Genomic DNA, 21,927 nt, shown 5'->3' with positions numbered 1-21,927 from the left:
ATTTGTTTATTCTAATTAAACGTTCAATTTTAACCTTAAGCACATCTAGCATGGGAACTCCCAATGTTCTATGTTCTTAATTTTTGAATATGCAGTGCAAAAAAATCATTGTGCTAGGCCTATATATAGCCATATATGACAGGACGACTGAAATACAACTGTACATATTTTAGTAATGAATTGGAGTTTCTTTTTAGAAAATCACCAAGCTTTATCTAAGTGACAGGAATGTGTTGCAAAAATGGAAGACGTATATATCTGTGTGTAATGTTTATTTCTACTAAACGTGTTATAGGCCTATATGCACATACAATTGTATTTATTTTGTTAATATTAAATTCTAAGGCTCTGTAGTATCCTACAAAACAGGCTCATTCTGAATAATAACTAATAACGAGTTCATTTGGCTAAAGTAAAACGAATAAGAGAAATGTGATGTCCTAAGTTTTTTTTTTTTTTTACTGTGCGCATGCTCACATATCCTGCTTCTTTTTTTGCATGTAGTGGTAATTTTTCCTACAAAGCTGGTGGGGAGAATCTGACGCCTAAACGTAACCTGATGACTATAGCAAAAGATTTGATAACAGATCTACAGTAAATATTCAAGAAGTGGCCGGATTTTGCCTATGTATTGTACCAGGGAGGAGTAGTGTTGTGGTTTTCTCACTGTTTTGCTCTGCATAGCACTGAAATGGTGAGTGAAGTTTCCGTCTCTATCTTTGAAATGGGGATCGCTGGGTTGTTCGGTCTGATGTAAACTACCATGCTGCGTTTGATAAGTTTGGTGTGTTTTGCTCGGAGACTATCTCGATGGCGGTATATTTCATTGTGCCATATGTTTGAACGGTGCTTTAATGTCCTCCCCCATCCACATACACAATACTTTCTTGTACTCCCGACCACACGAGGTCTTTTTATTGCAGTAAGAGTAAAACAAACCGAATAACGTTGCGGAGCGTAGCGCAGCGCGAAATGACCGCATGCGACGTGAAATAAACTCAATGGCGTGAATGAGGTCACTCGTTTATAAATCAAAAGTAGGAATTTACTAGTGACACTAGTTAACCGGCGATGTAACACTTCTGTCTGTGTCGTTTTCCTGCCACATTTTCATTTCTAAAAAATCCATTGCATGTTGAATGGGGCAAATTTATTAGGATATATGGCCACGTTACTGTTCTGTCGGTATTTCAGTCTTTAACTACTGAAACTTTTGAATGAATAGTGCAGGCTCACTTCTGTAGCTTTAATGAGGGCTTGCGGGTGCTGTAACCATCACTGAGTTAGCCCTGTACTAGTGTGGTAAATTTATGCAAATGAAAAGCAATAGGACTTCCCTTTGATTAACAGGTGACAATGGCAACCGTTTGAGGTCAATGACTTATGGGAGGATTGGGAACCTCTTCAAACAGTAGACCATTTAAAGGATAATTAAAACAAATCTTTCTATACAACTGCAACACTTTTATTTATCTTAATGCAACAATGGGCACTAGCTATTAGGCAGTACAAATTAAGGGGGAATTAATTTGCATAAGGGCTACACTTGTTTGTGTAAGGGCACTTAACTTGCTTTCTTAATTTCTTGTTTCAAAATCTTATCAACTATGAATGAGAGTTGCTGTGAGTTATTAAAGACTCAATGCTAATTTTTGTATGACAACAAATGAGTATGAAGATTAATCATGGTAAAGACCAGAACATCGAAACCATTTAACAGGGTGTATTGTTAGCTTGTTAATTTCTGTTTACATGTAAAGGCTCCGAAAATATAATGATTATTATATAAAAAATCTAATCCACATTTACCTTTGAGTTGAACGAACATTTTCCTAGTCAGTTAATTTAATGATTGGCTTAATACACTGATGAGTTCACTTACAATGTACCGAAACCTACTTGGACAGTGCTGGTTTAAACCACAATTTAAGGTGCTTTGGTACTTTCTAGCACTTTCCTTATTAATCCCCACATTAGTGTGAAATCCAGAATTTATTTTAAATACTTTGTATTCCTTTTGTAGGCCTAATCAAAAATAAGAAATGAGGCAATTTAAGTGAGTTGTATTTAATACTCTTTTAGTAAAATGAATGATGATTCAGAATTAAGATCTACCCCATAATCTGCAACCGAATGGTGTGTGTCTTTGCTGCCAACTCCCCCCCCCCCCCTCCCCTGGGTGCTGTGATCCATCTTCCTCACACTCTGCTTGTGTTCATCTGACACTTTGAGCCTAGTAACTGGAGTGTTGTGTGGATGACGATAAGGCCGTCGTTGTTCCTCCGCACTACATAATTATTTGCTCTTGATCTGTTGTATTGTGACATCTAACAGCTGCCAAGGTCTCCTTCTTTGAGGGTGAAGAGTAAAGTCCAGCAACTGCTTCCTTTTTGCTGCTTTCCCCCCCAACCGGGGTCAATTTCTCTGGGTGATGCTTAATTTTTAGCATTAAATTTTTGCTCCTATGTGATTAATATTTTTTCCACGGCTGTTGTCTGCTTGTGAAGTGGGTAGTGAAAGGTAAAGAACACTCTCGCCCAAAGGTTTATTTTTAACACGTTGCTTGCGTACCTACCTTTTTCACACCTCCGTATAGATTAATTGCTTTGGTGCTTTGCTCAACATGCCCTTATCAGGTACGACTGAATGACTCAAACCCCCCCCCCGAAACTGAGGGATGTAACAATGAAGCCTTGCAAAGGATCTGTTATGTTACATTAGATTGCATCTTTTTTTGGTAGGTTCCCCCTTTTAACAGTTTCAGGTATTTTTTTTCTTTGTGTATCCTGTTTTTATGTCTTCATCTAAATCCATGGCCTTTCAAACAAACTTAATATGGCATTCTATTATTGTACCACTAGAGGTCTCTTTTCTCTCTGGTGTGAAATATCCGTGGACGGCAGAAGGCATCATGTTTTCACTCTGATTTTTTTCCCCCTTGCATGTGAAGGCAGTGCTGCAAAGTTCTTAACAGCATGGTTTGAACTTCTTCACCCGGAAGCCGTCATGATTCGTAAAGAATTGTTTTCTAATTAGTTGATGATTCACTCACTGCCTGCTATTTGTTTTCAGGCAAATAGTAACTATGGTCTCTGTACATGCTCTGCTGATGGGAGCAGATGGGTTTCGGCACTACCCACTTCACAAGCTCCATCAGCTGCAGGTGCCACCCCTTGAAAGTTTGACCTGTGCACTTATTGCTTGGAACTGATCAAAGAATGGGATTTTTTCCTGTTATGTGTAATTGATTGACAGTGTGCTGTAACATGAATACACTTAACAAATTTATGCAAAGCGGCACCTTGCTGTTCTGTTATTGCAGAAGCTGACATTTTGGCAGATGTTATAATTCTGTGTATTCATTCACGCTGAATTGAAGCTCATGAAATCTAACGCGGAGCCTTTGTCAAGACGTATTCAGAGTCCCTTTGATAAGAACGTGCCCTAGTTTTGCAGTGCGGCGTCTGTCTTTTTCGAGTGTATATCCTGCACTTCAATGTGCAACTCGTTCAGTTAATGCTGGCATTTCCCCCAATGAATAAACGTGCGAGAAAGCATGTACTTTTACTGGAACATAGCCTCTAATATGTTTTGAGCACTTGTTTGTTTACCCAGATGTATTTCTTAGTTAATGTTTTTTGTTAATCAGGTATGTGCTTCAGCTTCTGATGTGGTTTAAAGGGGACATAATAGACAATGAACACTCTTACCATTAAGCTATTAAGTTATTGGGTGTAATAACTGTGATAAGATTTAGATGCTTTTATGTATACTTTATATTATTCGTAGACAAAGTGTTGTAGTAGTTCAGTGGGTAGCACTGTCTTTGTACCTCCACTTTTGAGGATATACCTCAGGTTAGCATGTCTGGATGTTTTCTTTGTATTTTTGCAAGTTTTCTTCAGGTACCCTCTTTTCCTCCTGCAGTCCAAAGATATGCAGTTAGGCTAATTGATGTGTGATTGTGTGTGCATGTATGTGCCCTCCAATGGATTGGCATCCCATCTAGAGTATACCCCAGTCGTGTGCCCTACGTTGCCTGGAAATTTGCCTGGGCTCACTATGACCCTAATCGGGATATATGGTTGGAAATTTGATGGGTGCCATATGATGGCACTCTTTTTAGTTGGTAGCACTGCATCCTCACACCTCCAAGATCTTTGGGAGGATTCTTGCCCTGACTCCCAGCATTCACTGTGGGTTTCCTTTTGGTGGTATGGATTCTTCCAACAGTCAAAAGAAATATGGATTAGGTGAATTGATGTCTTTAAACTGGCCTGAGTGAGCATGGATCCTATGATGGACTGGCATTCTGTACAGGGATAGGCTCCAGGCTCACACTGATCCTACACTGGATAAAAAGGTACAGAAAATAGATGCATCACTGATTTTTTTTTTCATGCCAGCGAGAATTCACTGGAACCCCTACCTACAAAGTAGCTTCTAGCTGAAAACATGCCATTCATAGATCTCTCCTGGGCTGCATTCCAGCATGGCCTTTTGAGATATTGTTCTGTTACAAGGCTTGAGGGAAAGACATTGTAGAATAAACACTGGTACCAATCTGCAGTGATAGAGGACAGACATGAATGGTTGGCTCAGGAGGGCAATAACCTGGCAATTTCTCCTCAGCCTAAAAGGACAGTTGAAACTTTCCTGTACTGCAACAAAATTGATTTGAGGCTAGAGTTTTGTACTGGTCCCTAGGAAGACATCGATCATGTTTGGTATTCAGTGGTTTCTATTACAATTAATGTAGGTTCTTGAATGTACAGATGAGGCAAGAGTCAGCTGGGCTTATAAGCTTGGCTGGATAATCCTCCCTCCTGTTAAATTGTGGTTCTTTTGTGTTCGAACCCTTGTTGAAATGCTAGTGACTCGTCCCCTCTGAAAGTGAGAGGCATATCCACGAAGCCTTGATGAAAAGCTTAATAAAGGGAGACAGACTGAGTCCTTGTATTTTTGTGTCATTTGTATATCAGGGTTGAGCATGGACACTTGCTACATAAGGCAGGCATTAGATAGTCTACCAGACCCTTTAATTGAAATCCCAAGATTCCTGAACAGGCCATTGGGAAATTCACTGCTTTGCTTCAAGAGACTGGTGGCATGGTTTGCAGAAGGTGCAAATGCAGCTGACAAGAAAGGTTTCAGATTTATGGAGCAAGAAGATTAAGACACTTTCCTTCTTGAAGCAAGGAAGGAACAGGTGTGGTAGTGGTGAATGTCACGTGAAGAACACTGTTGAGATGCCAGAGCCACAAATGATAAAGCTCAATGAAGTCATGCTCCTTGAACAGGCATCTAGACAGAGTTTCAGTTCACGAATGACCAATGACTTTTCCTGGAAGACATTAACTTGAAATCAAATTAACTCCGAGGGAATGTTTCGGAAGCTGGTACTCCTTTACACTTACTGACTGGCTGTAAATCCTTCCAGGTGCCTAGTGATGCAGGAATGGATCTTCTTGGTACAGCAAGGTAGAGAGCTGTGATTAGGAACTATTCAAAATGAGGTTGACTGTGAAATGTGTATAGGCCTCATCCCCTTTTATAGGAGTGGCTATGGTCAGACCCCTTGACACCATGCTTCTCAAACCACCCTGGATGGTTAGCTCTCTACCCAAGTGTTCCTGTTGGTCTGAGCTCCATGGGACATGCTGGTGTAGATCTGTCCTCAGTTTCACATTACGGTGACTTATTATGCGTCCAGTGTTCGCACTCACATTTGGGACTATGAAGTCTGACCAGTATGTAAAGATGTCCCTGATTAGCTGACCTTGTGGGTCCTATTTTGTATTGGCAAATATTGTATCCTATCAAAAATGCAATAGACATGCCTTTTTGCACAATTAAAACCTTTTTTTTTTGCTTTAGAAATGGAAAAAAAATAATTAAAAAAATGCAATTGCATGGGTAAGGATTACTTAAGTAGTTGGATAATTATATGCAATTAACATTAGATTTAGCCAGTCAGAAGCCCTTGGGGGAGTTGTCTAATGATCTCCTTTGGGTACTGTACTTATTTTTACAAGGTCACGGATTGTAACTCTCACTGCACACGTCTGTCACAGGTTCTTGTCTGAGACTTGCACAGGTTCTCTGTGTACCTTCCTGTGCATGAGGCCAGCCGTTGTGGGAAGGGGGGGGGTGCTGTTGATTGGGTGGCTGCCTGGCAGTGAGTGCGGCTCCCTGAGCCCGCCCCCACATCCTCTCTCGCACGCGCGCGCACACACACACACACACACACACACACACACACACACACACACACACGCTGGTCCGCGGTGGCTTTGTGGAGGTCTAGTCTGGTTCTCGCTGTATCAGTGTGAGCCCCGGGAGTGTCGCGAGCCTTCACCGCTGCTCCAGAACCGCCTAGGAGAGAGCAGGGGAGCTTCTCAAGGGGGAACGGGAGGATGTCGAATTGAGAACCGCTTCTCCTCCGCTGGCTCTTTTCTTGAATGGTTCGCAGACCGCTGGAGGGTGTTCGGGGAACTAGAGATCCAGGTATTCCATATTTTCTTCCATGTTCCTGGTGCTCTGAGAGCAGAACATTTGAAGGCATCCCACTGATTTGTCTGTGGGGTATTTAATATGGGGCTTGGGAATGTATCTGTGTCACGTTTGCTTGATGAACCTCTCCTGAGCTGATGTGCTGTTTTTGACGCATGGGCGTGCTGGGCAGCGCATGTAAAATTGCTGCCGGCTTGCTTGTTATTGTTTTGGGTGCCTGCTGCTGAAACTGAAAGGTGTCTTATTTTGAAGTTACTGTTTTCATTAGACATATTATTTGGCATGGCTGAAATGGAAAAAGTACTACAGTTTGTGGATGGGATGATTTTGGCCCATCTGGGGAAAATACTGTCCGTCAGCTCCATAAAAGATGGTTGGGCTCATCGAGTATGCCGGTGCTGAAAGTATGTCATGCTCTTTAGATGCATAATTGGATGAGTTTGACGTTTTCGTCCCATTGAATGTGAATAGCTATTAAGTAGCTATTTCACCATTGGGGGCAATAGATGAAACCACTTAGCTGGGATTTACTGGGCTTGCCACCCCCTAAAGAACTTTTTGTGTAATTTTTCCATTTGTTTTAATATCCATCACCTGTAATCTATCAGATCTCTTTTTTTGTGGAGACATATGCAGATTGCCAGTTTTGATACGTGTAAATGCTGGGTGGAAGCTATATTCTGGTTTGGGTCTATAAAAGCCATTCCCATCAGTGACAGAGGTCCATTGCACTCTGCACCTTCCATGTAATGACAGAATTGTCAGCGGACAGTCACCAGCCTCTAGCCTCTATCTCTGCCATCATGTTTATTTTTTTGATCCAATAATGCCATCTTGGCATCTAAAGCTATGTCATTAAAAGATGAATTATCATTTAGCCGGCACTAGCCTTGTATTGTTTGGCTTGGATTACATGCTTTCTTTGTAGCAGAAAATATGGGATTGATGTGTCATATTCGACATCCCCTTCCAGCAGTCCCAACATGCCTCTCTGTATGACTTGTGGGTTTCCCCCCAGATATAAAATTCCACTGTAAAATATCGTTAGTTAGGCTCCTGGTGCTCACCACGGCAGTTTGCATGGGTGCTGTTGCCAGACGCTACACTGTTAAAAATGAAAACCACATCATACAAGCCTGAAAATCATAGGGGCTAAAATCACTGCCTTAAATATAAAAAAAAAAAACAAGAAATTATAGGCACAGTTTTAAAAATAGTCTTTGAGTCTAGATTTAACGGTGCTTGGAATAAGACGCGAGGAAAGGAGTGTTTCAAGAATAAGGGCGGGTTTTTATGTTTCCTTTCTCCATGTTCTCTGTCACTATTTGATAGGTGGGTAGACAAAATATGATTTACACGTATTAGTTTCTTTGCTCCTAAATAAATCGAGGTAAAGTTGGCTGATTGATTATTTTTTTATTAGATAAGCACTATTAGTATTTTCATTTTTAAAATAAGTGAACTCCTGGGAAATATTATGGGGGAACAAATAAGAGAAACAGCCATGGTCTTGTGCAGTCAGTCAGAGGAAATGAATTTAGTAACATTTCCTGTGTCGAGTATTTAAACATGTAGACATACCTGTGTTTCATGGGAAGGTCTGTCACCTCTTGTAGCATTGTAACTGTAAAATATGAGCTCAACCATATTGTACGGAAGGTTCTTGTAAGACAGGTTAAAGTGATTATAATAGAAAGCAATACCTTAAACTGTGAGTTAACTTGTATTTGGTGCTATTTCTGAATTGGTGCAGTGTTTTCATTTGCTGCGTTTAACAGAGGAAACAGTTTGTAAAATCTGAAGTAGAATCTTTGCGGGGAGATCCACCCATTTCGTTCGACCTGAGCTAGATTTAACAAGTATACCTCAGCGTAGATAAATGTTTCTCCTGCAGCTTAAATATACCCCTGTCTACAGTTACATAGGCATCTGCTTTCATTTGATTACATATTAGAAAAAGACAAGCATGCATGCACATTTGCAACTTAAATTTGTCTCAACAATGGCACACTTAAAAATCGTTTGACCACAGCGGTTGAGGAAGAATCAGGGCATGTGTGCGGCTGCTGCAGGATGGGAGCTGCATGCATGCATGCATGCCCCTTTGTTTCTTTTGTGCCTTTTTGTTGGTGTTGATAATGTCTATTAATGACCAACATGCCGGTGTGCCATTACTTCTTTCATAGTGGTCAGTGGAGCAGAAGATTCAAGCGCTGAATTGATGTCTAGTTTCTGTTTATTTAGAAAGTTGAAGAGAGGGGTTGATTTGTGCAATAGACAGATACCTTTTGTAGCCTGAAGCTGACTAGCACTGAACGCATAAGGGCCTTCAGTGAGTTGTCTTTACATAAAATGATGCATTTGTCCTCAAAAGGTGTTATTCAACAAGAAGCAAGCCGTTTGGCCTCCCTCCCTCTGGGGCAGGAATGGGGACAAGGAAGCAGGGACTTCCTGTGGTACTGCCTGACAAAGCCAGCTGGTAGTATCAGCCCAATTGCATGCGACTAGGAAGTGGGTCAGCTGCCCTTATTCCCGCTGCGCTCCTCAGCAAGTCTGGGGACCGGCTCAGTTTCTACCAGATGCCACTGTGTAACCTCACTTTCTCATTGGTTTACCTTCAACTGTCGAAAACCCCAATAAGTTATTTGATACAAAATGGTGTGAAAATAAATATGTAATCTACAGATGTGTGTGTCATATAGTGCAGAGTTTAGTAGTCTTGCATACACTTCACACCTTGCCTGGAAGATATTTTGTTGAAATCTCTGTACACATTGAGGATTGTGGGTCCTTGTTACTTGATTAAGAACCAGTATTTAGTAATGCTTGATGACAAGGAAGTACCATGCAGTCCTCAGGGTGGTGACATCACTTCCTGCAAGGCTCCCCCTAATTTGGGCTCAAACCCTGCAATGTCTCTTCCTTCTGGTCTTGCTGGTATTGCAGGGCTGTACTTGGGGCCGAATGTCCACATCCTGCAAGGTGTTCGCGCTCTTCCTGAGCTGATGAGGCACGACCAGTTGCTTTATGGCCTATAGAGATTATATCCTCCGATAAGAGGGTGTTCCTTTCAGAATGGCTTTGAACTTTAGAGGGTAACCACGAGCTGGAGGATCAACATTGCCCTTTAAGCTGGAACTGCGCTCTTAATTCTGCCTGGATGTTAACCCGATGTGTGTTTGTTATGACACAATGAAAGGATAAAACTAATAGATTTTCCTGAGGTTTGGGCTTTTCATGGATCAGGATCAAGTGAACTATTATGGCAAAGGTTACTTCTGTTGGAAGAGTGCTTGTAGTAATATATTAAATTTTATGTGTCATTATCTTGAAAGGTGCTTCAGGACAGCTTTTCAGACCCCATCCTGTTGTGTCCTCTTAGGAGCTTATTTTTCAATAGTCTGGGAGGTATGGCTGCAGTCCGAAGTGAACTTTGGTACCACCTTCAGAAGCGTATATAGAAAGCCGTGCTGTAACCGCTGAAGAAACCTCCAAGACATCCGGAGCTGCAGCAGGAAGTTCGGTTAAAATCTCAAAGTATGTGATACTTGCTCTGCTAGTGGCAGCTAGGTTTATTAGACTGAAGGGGAGATGCCCATTGTAACTGGTGATCATGTTGCTTTGATGGACGGGTTCTCAAACGCAGTGCTTTTCCGAACAGACCACTTCATTCAGTTAAATTGAGCTGTTCTATAACTGCTTAATAAAAACCGGTCATTTTGGCGATTTTTATTTTTGTATATTCCCATGTTACTGTAGAGACCATGGTTAGCTCCAACTGCCTGAAATCCATTTGTTGGCTTGCACATGGTGGTGGGCCCCATGCAGAGAACTTGTGGTTCCAAAGGGTTTATGAAACCATCAAACCCAGCATCTCCTAAGAATGAGGAGCGGTTCCATCCTTCCTCTTATTAGTCTGTCCACGGACAGACGCTTCCTGCAGCTGCACAGTTCTTCCTGTCTGCGTTTAGATCCTTTTGTTTGAAGGCTTTCCACAGCCGAGCTGGGACACTGTTGGAATTTCAATAGGCCTGCCTGAAAGAGCTAAGGCTGGCTGCCATGCCGTCCTCCGTGGGCCTTTTTCACCATGTCACAGGAGAGCTGGTCTCCCTAACAGGCTGTTTTTGTGCGTTTTTACTACACGGCCTTTCCAATCGATAAAGAGTCACAGTTCAAAGCCTATTCACGCACAACATGGCAAAACGGTTGAAATAAACTCATTAGCAGTGTCTTGAAGATTAACACTGGCCTCGTGTATAGTTTCTGAATTTGTGAGGGCAGATTTGCTCCCAAAGGATTATACAGAGAGTAAGTTCCCACTTTTTTGACATCTCTGAAGCTTTGTTGTTCACGATTTGGGATTTCAAACAGCTATATATGTTTGTCTTCCCAATATATTTTTTCATACATATTGTTTGGTCACTTGTGGCTCCTATTTAATGCAGAGGATGGCAAAAAGATTAAGGAACTGGACTTTATTTACCTGTTTAGACTCAAGACCAAGGGTGGGCAATCTTATCCGCAAAGGGCCGGTGTGTATGCAGGTTTTTGGGATAACCTGTAGGTCAGCTGTTCAAACCCAGGTGTGAAGACTCTTTCAGCCAATCAGTCCTCTAATTAGTAATCTAATTAGGGATTCGCAGCGAAAACTTGCATACACAGCAGCCCTTTCTGGATAAGATTGCCCACCCCTGCTCTAGACAGTGTCGGGCCCTGTCAGGACAGAAGGCAAATAAAAAATAATCTACCAAGCTATGGAAGGTATGTTAGAGGCCAAAATAGACCTGAAAAGCAAACAGTAGATATTTAAATTTTTTATTCGTTCTTTTTATTATTCAGCCAACTGAATTGTATGCTTACGGTTGTTTATGTCACCCATGCAAAATTTTTTTTCCTTTTTCTTCTGGCATGGAAAGCGGAATAAACAGCCCTCTGATGGTCCCGCTTGATTGAGGATGTTTATGAGAGTGGGCAATTTTTACAGAGGCGGACGTCCAGACCCTGCTGCTGGAATGAGGGTGGGCGTATGTCTGATTTTGAGCCGTTTCATGTGAATCCATCAGATGTCTCCTTCCGTGTGTTGTATGCTGTACAGTAAAATCAGCACTTCCCTTTGGCAACCTGGACATTCTGTATATACTGTGGCAAAATGTACCAAGCTTTTCTGCCAGATTATTTGTGGAAGTATCCTGCAGTTAAGAGTGTTGAGCTTTTTAAAAAAAACAAAACCTAAATAAAACAGGCCGTTCTCATAACGCCCCATCTCTCAGGCAGAAATATCAACTCCTCCATACTTTTTCCCCATCTCTGAAATGTCCTGCTGTATGAGTAATTCTGGGAATGCCTGCCCGATGACTCCAGATGTTATTCTGTCTTTCTAAACTAGCCAGGAGGATTAACGAAGAGGCACTATTTTGGATGATGGCATGCCCACTTTTGACACAGGAAACCCCACATTCACATTCCCCATGCCATGTTCGTCTTGCTGTTGCCATGGGTTCCAATGTCTTTGTTGGTTTTCTTATACGCTCTTATAGAGATACTGACCTATCCATCTTTCGGAAAAGCAGCTGCATGGATTAGCTTTGCAAGGCGGTGTCTTGGTTTAGGGAGCTTTTGGGTGTGGGTGTCATGATGACACGAAAAAGGTGAATGGAAAACCAACATTGTTTTAGGATGGATAACACTAGTGTTTTCCGTGTCCATGTTTGTGTTGGGAACTTAATTGCAAAATGTTCTTGGTTATATTTCCCAGTGGATGTCCTGATCCATTCAAGTGAATTGTTTATTCAGTTATCTTCATTGTTTACATGCAGTGTAACCAGTGCTTCAAGAGGGGAGAAACAGGTTCTGGTACTCGCTTTGGTCCAAAATGTCAGTCTTTACATGTACTGCTGCCCGCCATATAAAACTTATCAATATTCAAAATTAGCAGCAAGTGTCAGCACTGGCTAACCCCCCCCCCCCCCCCCCCCCCCCCCCAGTCAGGTAGCGCTTCTTTAATTGTTTCTCTTCAGTTATTCAGGAGTTGGCCTTTTGACAATTTTAATCATATTCAAATCGTCTTGGGACCAAGTTTACATCCTTCATACATGTGTATACATAGAATATGTAAAAATGTAATTTGCTTTGTAGTACTTGTAAGATTGTGACTGTAATCATATAAATGGCAATATAATACATGAGAATGAAATATAAGGACAACAGTGAAATCCGTTTGTCAATGAACTGACTGCAAGACGTGAACCATAAAGGAGAACTGCCTTGCTTCTCTCCCACGCTGAGCTAACCGTAAGAGCTGAAATGTTACCTCAGACAGCTGTGTCCACAGCCCGCTGAATTGAAGCAGAAGAAATCCTTTGTTCCTTCCTAACGAAGCACAATCTGTGGCTGACCGAGTTGAGACTATTCTGGCCGATGGTCGAATTGCAAGGGGAGAAACCTGAGATCTCAGCTGGGGTGAGAGAGCTGTTTCTGAGGCAAGGCGCGGGATTCTATACAAGAGCCACAGACGCATCCCGCCTGATCTGCTTCCTGACTGTGAAGCCTCTTCGCCTGCAAAATGCCCCTTGCTGACGAGACCGTGGCAATTTGTGACAGACTCAAAACAAATCACACAAATATGGTTTGCTTAAGTTTCATAACAGAAAATAAAGGTGAAAAGTCATTCTGCTTTCTTTATATTTCTCTTATTGGTAATGTTCAAATTGAAGGGCACATCCATCACAGCTTTCTGGTCACTTCATATGCATCATATCTTTTTCAGGTTTAATTCTATACACCCACATGAGTACTAAAGACACACAAACCATCAGAGTCAAAAGCTGGCATTTGGTCTTCGCCGACAATGGACCCACCACCTCGCCTACATACCACTTATCCCAGTCACACTACATCACCTGACCTTAAATGCATCATGGTATTCGAACGGAGGAATAAACCTGGTATCAGTAAGCAGCAGTTAGTTCAAAATCTTATTACTCATGAGAATTACCTGTATAATTTTTGGAACAACCAAAAATATTTGTAAATATGACAGTAATGTGTGACCTCATCGTAGGGCTGGTAGGAGCTTTTTCTCATGTCTGTTGACGGCGGGAGGTTTATTCTGAGAAATGTATCTTCGCAAAGCCCTGAAAACTGTGTTTGCACTGGGCCATCTGCCCTTCAGATGCACTTGTGTTTCTTCTGGAGTGACTCATAGAGGTACGATTTGAGCACATGCCATAAGAGGAGATTGTGCTGGGGTGGGGAGGAGGTGGCATGGGGAGGGGGATCTTATTGCTTTCTGGTCTAAGCGTGAGACCTGCACAATGTTGCACTGAATGGCCGCTGGACACGGTGAGGTGGAATAGCCTCTTTTTTTTCTTGGGGGGGGCAGGAAGTGATGCCCAGTTCACTTGAAGTTGGAACATGCCGGAAAACAAGCACCACAGAGGAAGGGAGGGGGAAGCAGAGCCATAAGAATCCTCAGTCTGCGCCTTCTGGTGTCCCTGTGCAGCTCAAAGGAGGCAGACGGTAACGAGTTTGGCATTTTGGATGTTGGCCCGATGAGTCCCTGAAGGATCCTGACACAGGTCCTACTCACTAGCTCATCCTTGTCCTAAGAATGTGTGCATATAAACAAAAATCTATCAGAAAAGGGCTGCGGTGGCGAAAGCTGTGCATTTCCTTGAAAATGTTTTTGCCGGAATCCTCATCAGCGCCAGCCAAAGATCGGTTCTGCGATGGCTTGCCCCGGGACTGATGGCAGCTGGGCTGACTCTCGTGTTAGAGCAGGAAGTGGGGCTGTGGGTCACAAAATGGCCATGAGCATTTCCTTTAGCCTTAGCCAGCCCATCATCACAGGGTGCCGTATAACAGTGTGTCCTCCACCCCCTGTGAACGGACCTCTTCCTCTGACCAGACCTAGTCACAGTATCCTCCCTGACAAACTGGTTCACCAAGGCCTGCACTGCCTTTGAAAAATGTTTCATGGTGAGGTGCTCTGAGTTGCGATTGTGCAAAGCGTTCCATATTCTCCTATGCTGGGGCAACATCCGATGCAAATCCAAAGAACATTTTTATCCATTTATTTGAATTTTTTTCTCAGAGAAATCTCCGTAAGATTTTCCGTAGGAGAGGGGTAAGGCATTGTTATGTTAATTAAGGGCTGAACATTCATTGTATTTGTCTTACAACGATATTGGCCATTGTGTCATTTTAACATTTAGTTGACGGTTTTTAGTGTTTTGGTGACGGTTATTTTCATGTGAGTTTTCCCTCCTTCGAAACTACGTGGGCGAGTGGTAAATGTCGACGGGTTCTCCCAACGCCTGATTCTCCATCGCTGTTTAAGATAGTTTCAACAATATAGATTTAAATAATACAGATTAACAGTATAGATGGTTTTATAATAAGCTAAAATACACAGCTCAAAACGGCATGGAGTGCATGTAAAAATACACTGCTTGTAATTGAAACAGTTGATTCAAAATGCGTATCCTTAAATGGTTAATGATGCTTGTTCACTTGCTTTTGTTGAGATCAGCCCTTTCCTTCGCATGAAGTGGACGTGTGAAAGCGAGAATTATTTAGCCGAACGAGGAATTCGCTGCAGCACTCAATAAAATACACTACGGTAAAGCATCAGTGTCAGTGGAAGGGCTAAGATAAGATAATTAGAGAAGCTTAACCGGTTTAATTTTCACGTTTCCATTTCGTATTTGGTATATTGATGTTCTAGCCATGCCTCCTCAAAACTGACCTCTCTTTTTTCTGGCCATACCCTGTTTCCTGCCTTCGTTTACGTGTCTTGCTTCCCACATCCCTGACAGTGTCGCCCGGCGTCTCCGATGTGTCGAACGCGCCTTTAGAGCAGGGTAGCGGACGCGCGAGGCGGCTCGCGCATGTTGTGTGGGGACGGGTTTGTTTGCGCGCGCCGGCTTTCTGGGCAACCCTTGTTTACCGTGGACGCCCGAGCGCCCCGCTGAAATGCTCCAGAATCAAGTACCCTACATCTTGAAACGGTGTAATTAACATGTAAACACGTAAGGCTGGTAATCTGATGGTCACTTTTTTATTTTGCTACTGCAGTAGTAGTAAAAAGGGTGTTTCACAGTAGATAGCGTTTTCTTTTCGGTTCAAAGTCAAAGTGAACTTTATTGCCATCTTTCCATATACAGAAAAACGAGATGGCGAAGCTCAGAATCCACAGAATATACATATAATTGAATTTTTACACAGAGTGTAAGTAGACACAGTAGTCAAGCGATACTGAGGGAAAAAAAGACAATTCCAATTAAGTGGACAGAGAACAGTGCAAAATGACGAGTGCAAATGAGCGGAAGTATTTTAAGTACAGTGGCAGTAAGCGCTAACAACTTTCTGGTGTGGAAGCAGAGTGCAAAATAAGATTCCATAAGATGCAATATGATTTTTGTGCAAATACAGTATAAATACAGTATGATGTTTGTGTGAAAATACACTATGGATACATTTTGATATCAGTATAATATCAGAGCATGTAGCAGCAGAGTCAGTTTAAAATGTAAAAAAATAGGAAAACAGTGTAGGTCAGGTTGGTTCACTGTCATTTGAGAGAAACTATTTTTAAATAACAGCCTACAGGGTGTCTATCGAATTTGGTGTCCATGGTTTGCGAATGAGATGGGTTTTGAATCTAAAAAGTGAATTCTATACATGCAATGTGTGATTTTCTTATAAATGCATGGGACATGTTTAGAAAAATATTTTAATAACTGACTTATCTTCACTTATTTATGTTTTTTTTTTCTGAATTCAGTATTCGAATTGCTATGGCTTGAACTCAGCTTGGAGTGTGCAATAAATGCAAACAAATGTATCAGCCTGAAATTTATTATCTCTGGGTTTGCCACTTGACAGAAAATGTTTTGTCTGCATGAGTGAAATAAGAAACAAGACAAGCTTGTCATAAAAATGTGTCTTTCCCGTTCCCTTCCCTCCCGTCTCCCCTGTTCCTCCGCGGGTGTTGTGACACCCACAGCTGCTCGTGGATTATGGGTACAACTGCCAGCGCAGCTCCACAGCCAGCAGCACCTCCGCTTGAAAGTATCCATGGCGACGAGATGGCAGACAGCAGGCGGTCACTGAGCATCAACTCCTTTCAGACAGTCAACATTCACAGCAGCAAGGCCAAGTCCATCATCACCAACAAGGTGGCACCCGTTGTCATAACGTAAGTGATGGCGTGGCCACACAGCGGGTGACTGGTTTGAATCCTCTTTGGGTTTTGAATGCGCAGTACCTTTCATATTATAGAGCTTCAGAGACTTAAAAATAGTGTAATCTCATAACAACCACACGTCATGCTTATATAACGTTTCATTGATGTGACTTGAATTTAGAGGTATTGGCAGTATTCAAGCTGGAATCTCTGTATTTTTAGTAAATGGTAGTGAAGTTGAAGAAAATACTCCTCACTTTTATAGAAAATAGTGCTTTCTTATGAAACATAATGGGTTTTCCCAGGATCTGTCTTTCTGACTCACTCTCTCTGTCTAAAAAAAATATTGGTATATTTCTGCTGTTTTATGAGACCTTTCATTTGACTCGAGAGCAACCATCAGGTATGTTTCTTTTGCAGGTACAACTGCAGACAGGAATTTCAGATCCATGATGACTTGCTCAAAACAAATTACAAAGTTGGCAGGATTTCCGACACGATGCCTGAACATTACCTCGTTCAGGTAAGGAGCGAACCAGTAAGACTGGCTGTCCTCAGGGGCATTAAGGTAGCCATTGTTATGTGCAAGATCTGTCCTCAATACAGAACATTTGACAGTTGATATTCTTACTAGGTCAAGGCACCAACTGAAATGCATCTTTTTTTTCAGGGTACATATTTCATGGTGCAGGATGTGTACAGTAAAGCAGATGTCCTAAATACTATGGGTACACATGGAGCCCCTAACTTCCGTCAGGCCAAGGGTCAGTATCCCCTCTTTGGGATGGGACAGCCCAGCCTCAACGGCTTCAAGCAGGTTCTCCAGAGACTGCAGAGCCAAGGCCATGAGGTGAGTGACCTTGCAATGAGATCTTAATACATGTGTTAGCTTTCCGGTACCAATAAAGCAGTCACTCCATGGTATGTTTCCATCTGCTGTTTAAATTTAGACATTTCTGATATTATGATGAAAATTGGAGCCATTTATACACATCTGGTGACTGGGTATGTGAAGGTCTGGTGAATTAAATAATAATAATATGGTAGGAAGTAGTTCCTGAGCTGTGCTCTGCACACTTTAAAATGGTCACAGATCTGATCCTAGTGGCTTTCTTCACTGTACAGATATTTCCAGACTTGTGGCTATAAAAGATGTGAATTAAGAGAAGGTCGTAATCTTCTGTTTTACTCTCAACTCGCATACAGGAGGTTCTGTTTTTCTGTGTGAGAGAAGAACCAGTTGTCTTCCTGCGTTGCGAGAACGACTTTTTGCCTTACACTCCCCGGAGGAAGGAGAACCTGCATGAGAACTTGCATGGACTGAAGAAGGATGTCAGAGTAGAAAGCCTGGAGCTGACCATCAGAAAGGAGGTACGGCGCCTTGTATCCTTAAACCTGTATGGAACACCTGTCTGATATTTTCTCAACACTGTTGTTGCCATTAAGTAAGTAAATGTTGCCATTCATTAAAAATGGTACCACCTGTACCCTGAGGTGGAGATTTCAGGTCCAGAGAGTATAAATCCAGACCAAGATTTTGTTTCAACCAACCAGTTGAGTCCTCTGTGACTGTGACTCTTTATACTCAACTGGTTGGTTGAAAGAAAATCTTGGTCTGGATTTGTACTCTCTGGATCTGAAATCTCCACCTCTGCATGTACCACAATGTTCCTCACTGAGACCAGTAGGCTGCGACTTGCTGCCTTCCAGGGGCCCTAAGGATCTGCCTGATGACTTCACTGACATACTTCTATCAGATGCTTCTGAGTGATTTCTCCTTCCTCCTTTCAGCTCCATGACTTCGCTAAGCTCAATGAGAATGTGTACTACGTCTACAGTGACATTGAACACTTTAAGGATGAGCCACAGCACATCACCATCACCTGCGAGGAGGACATTCATGTCACTGAAGAGGTCTACAAGAGGCCCATTTTCACATTGCCTTCCAACAGGTTCCTCATTCCCATTCATCATAGTGCCATATCTAAATTGATGTTGTTCTGAGCCTCTTGAAAATGGGGTCTGGCAATTTGTGTGAACGGCTGTCCTAATTTCTCAGTGCATAGTTATATCCAGGCGAGAGTCTTTCTCATGATTCTCTGTGTAATCATCTGGAGAACTTCAGTCGGTTTGTGATTCAGTGGATGCTACTGAGTACAACCACATCTTAGATGTTGGTGTAGTCCACCATGCATCCATGGAAACACAAAACCAGCTGCTGCAAGCCAGTTTACCTGAGATACATAGTTCAGTGTCGCATTGACCTTGAATTCATTCAGAGTTTACATGCAACATGGTAGCTGGGAGGTAAAATGCGACGCGCTCATTTTTGAGAGAAGCTCAGTTATTTTTTTCACTTCTATGTGTCATTGTGCATGTGCTGCTCTGTCTTGTCCAGGTATCACTGCTTTGCTTTCTCTTGCCCAGGTATTACCGCCTCCCCTTGCCAGTCGAAGGAGCCCCACTTGAGGAGGACTTTGATGCCTTTGTCACCGTACTCAGGGTAACACTCCAAGTGGCCCGACGACGCGTTCTTATGCAAGACGGTGGACATGTTATAGACCAGGGTTATTCAAATCACGGTCCTCGAGGTCCGAGCGCTGCTGGTTTTCCAGCTTTCCTTTACCTGTCAGTCAGGTGTGAAGCCTCTGACCAATCAGAATCAGTAATTATTAAACTAGCTACCTGGGAGAACTGAAAACAAGGCCTGGATTTGGAATCGAGGTCCAGATTTGAAGAACCCTGTTATAGACAAACACAGACTATCGCTCATGTCCACGTTAGGTAGTGGTCCACGCAGTGTGTCCCGACACAGTGTCCAGTGGGTCTTCACCCCCAGATCCCTCTCTTTTATTCATGGGTGGTTCTGTGTGGCTCAGCAGGTTAGGACCCTGTGCCCATGATCGGAAAGGTCTCCATTTCTGGAGACTGTTTCTGCCGTTGGGCTCCTGTGAAAGGTCCTTAACCACCAAATGCTGCAGGGGCGCTGGATGTTAGCTAACCCTGTGATATCACCCCCAAGCTTGCTCTCACCTTTATACGTGCCTGTATGTCTCATGGGGAGCAAGATGGGGTAGGCGAAAGGAGAATCTTCCCCTTGGGATGAATGAAATATCACTATTCCATTCTGTTCTATTCTCTTTACTGCTGACACAACGTTGCTAATTTCATGGCGTGTACTAGCACTCCATCTGCATGCTTTCAGAAAGGAAGCTGACAAGCCAAATAGGATCCACGTTCGCAGCAGATCAGACTTCCTGCACTCTGTACACTATTAATCACCGTCTACCATAATAGTTCTGAAAACGGAATAAAACCTAAAATCAATACTCACAGGTTGGAATTAGTCTCTTGGCAGAGGAAGGACACTGGACAGACGGCTTTAGCTATTCCTAGCCCTGTCTGCTTATTGTCCAGGCTGTAGTGTCACACCGATTCTTCTGTTTTCGCCTTTTTTGGAGTGATGGTGTCCAGCAGATGGTGAAGGTCTATGTCTCCGGGAAGCGGAGTAATTTTTGAGTAGTGTACAAAGACGTCTTCTAAATTATACCATGTCCATCTTGTCCTAAAAACGCTTTTATACTGATGGTATAGCTCAGCCCTGTTGTCATTCCGGATTTTAGTGGTGGATCGATGACGGATTTGCAAAATATGTCCCTTTCCTGCAGTTAAAGTTTAGGCGAGAGTTTGAGCATTTTAACATCCCTTAAAACCACAATTTAATTTTTTTTTTTGGAAAGCTACATTTAGCTTCAGATACAAGACATTTTCTCCTATGAAACGCATAATTATTATAAATGCGTCTTTCTAAAAGTATGAGTTGAAGCGACAAGCCAGCCGGCCAGCCCCGATGGCTCATATAATTTGTGACCTTGAATCGCATTTATGAAATATTGGCTTTCGGAATGGTGGTATTCCATAGACAAGTTACATAACATTTGGAACGCAGGAGAGTGATGTCAAATTTTTGAGAAGAAGCTTCTGGGGAAAAAAAAAATGCTGGTTGGGGCGGAGTGGGGTAACATAGGTTAAAACTGAACGTGATCTGTGCCAGTCTGTCCTGATTTTGGTTTATTTGAATTTCGGTACTTCAGAGACATACTTATGTTAGTAGAGTTACTGGTCCCAGTAATGGTAGAGCATCCCGAGTAATGGTGATACCTTTTTCAGGAATGTCCGAGCCTGCTGTTCACCAGGGATACGTCCCGGGCCCTGCCGGCCCTGGTCTTCAGCTGCCAGGTGGGGGTGGGCCGTACCAACCTGGCCATGATCCTGGGCACCCTGGTCATGTTCCAGCTAAAGGGAAGACCTGACGAATCCAAGTAAGCACTTACCCCTAATGGATGCCCTACCTGGTAATCAGTGAGCAGACTTGCTTTTCTAAATTGTTTTTATTAGCTATTTAATTTAATAGCTATAATTAGCTGTAATTTTATTAGCTACCTTTGTTAGAAGGTGCTACTTTTACGATAGTTTGTTAGAAGAGCTTGTCATAAGGAATATAGTAGGGTCAAATAGTTTGTCCTGCAAATCTCACAAATGTTAGGGTTCATAAAATGTATTAAAGATTCCCCTTTTGTGTAACACTGAAATGGTACTTAGATATTGAAGGACTGCAGAGTGAAAAGTAGCCTTTTGTTGCTTAGGAGAAAGCTGGTAACACCTCGTTATTCAGTCACAGTTTGGGTGCTAAAGAGCGCTTGTGTAAAGTAAGAGTTCCTCTCTGTCCACAGAACAGAGGAGAGTGCGGACTCGTTGAGACCGCACTTCCAGGTCATCCAGAGCTTAATCAGCAGGCTGCCTAATGGCCAGCAGGTCATTGAGGAGGTACAGTGCTTCTCCGAGCCTCATGGGAGTCGTGGCTCTAGCTGGGCTTGTATACTCACTTGTATACTCACTTGTATTGGGATAGAAGCCTCATGGGAGTCGTGGCTCTAGCTGGGCCTGTATACTCCCTTGTATACTCACTTGTATACTCCCTTGTATTGGGATAGAAGCCTCGTGGGAGTCATGGCTCTAGCTGGACCTGTATACTCCCTTGTATACTCACTTGTATTGGGATAGAAGCCTCATGGGAGTCGTGGCTCTAGCTGGGCTTGTATACTCCCTTGTATACTCACTTGTATACTCCCTTGTATTGGGATAGAAGCCTCATGGGAGTCGTGGCTCTAGCTGGGCTTGTATACTCCCTTGTATACTCACTTGTATACTCCCTTGTATTGGGATAG

General features: G+C 42.6%; 1 protein-coding gene across 6 annotated transcripts in view; it reads left to right on the top strand.

Moving 5' to 3' along the window:
* Positions 1-482: 482 nt before the first annotated feature.
* pald1a (phosphatase domain containing paladin 1a) overlaps positions 483-21,927 on the top strand; it is a 54,957-nt gene continuing 33,512 nt past the window's right edge. The window contains exons 1-10 of one of the 6 annotated variants that reach the window (XM_023808131.2): positions 483-694; positions 13,895-14,031; positions 16,520-16,711; positions 17,120-17,222; positions 17,370-17,549; positions 17,906-18,070; positions 18,491-18,651; positions 19,127-19,202; positions 20,870-21,021; positions 21,433-21,526. In XM_023808131.2, the coding sequence (XP_023663899.2) occupies positions 692-694; positions 13,895-14,031; positions 16,520-16,711; positions 17,120-17,222; positions 17,370-17,549; positions 17,906-18,070; positions 18,491-18,651; positions 19,127-19,202; positions 20,870-21,021; positions 21,433-21,526 (1,263 nt within the window). In that variant the 5' untranslated portion in view covers positions 483-691. Of the gene's footprint in view, positions 695-6,242; positions 6,508-13,894; positions 14,032-14,469; positions 14,491-15,112; positions 15,134-16,519; positions 16,712-17,119; positions 17,223-17,369; positions 17,550-17,905; positions 18,071-18,490; positions 18,652-19,126; positions 19,203-20,869; positions 21,022-21,432; positions 21,527-21,927 lie in introns of those variants that run through there. The other 5 variants (XM_023808132.2, XM_023808134.2, XM_023808133.2 and 2 more) reach the window with 5 other exon arrangements.

This window comes from Paramormyrops kingsleyae, chromosome 20, assembly GCF_048594095.1.
Source record: "Paramormyrops kingsleyae isolate MSU_618 chromosome 20, PKINGS_0.4, whole genome shotgun sequence".
Classification (NCBI taxonomy): Eukaryota; Metazoa; Chordata; class Actinopteri; order Osteoglossiformes; family Mormyridae; genus Paramormyrops; species Paramormyrops kingsleyae.
The sequence above is the reverse complement of the archived record's forward strand: the minus strand, read 5'-3'. Positions and strand labels throughout refer to the sequence as shown.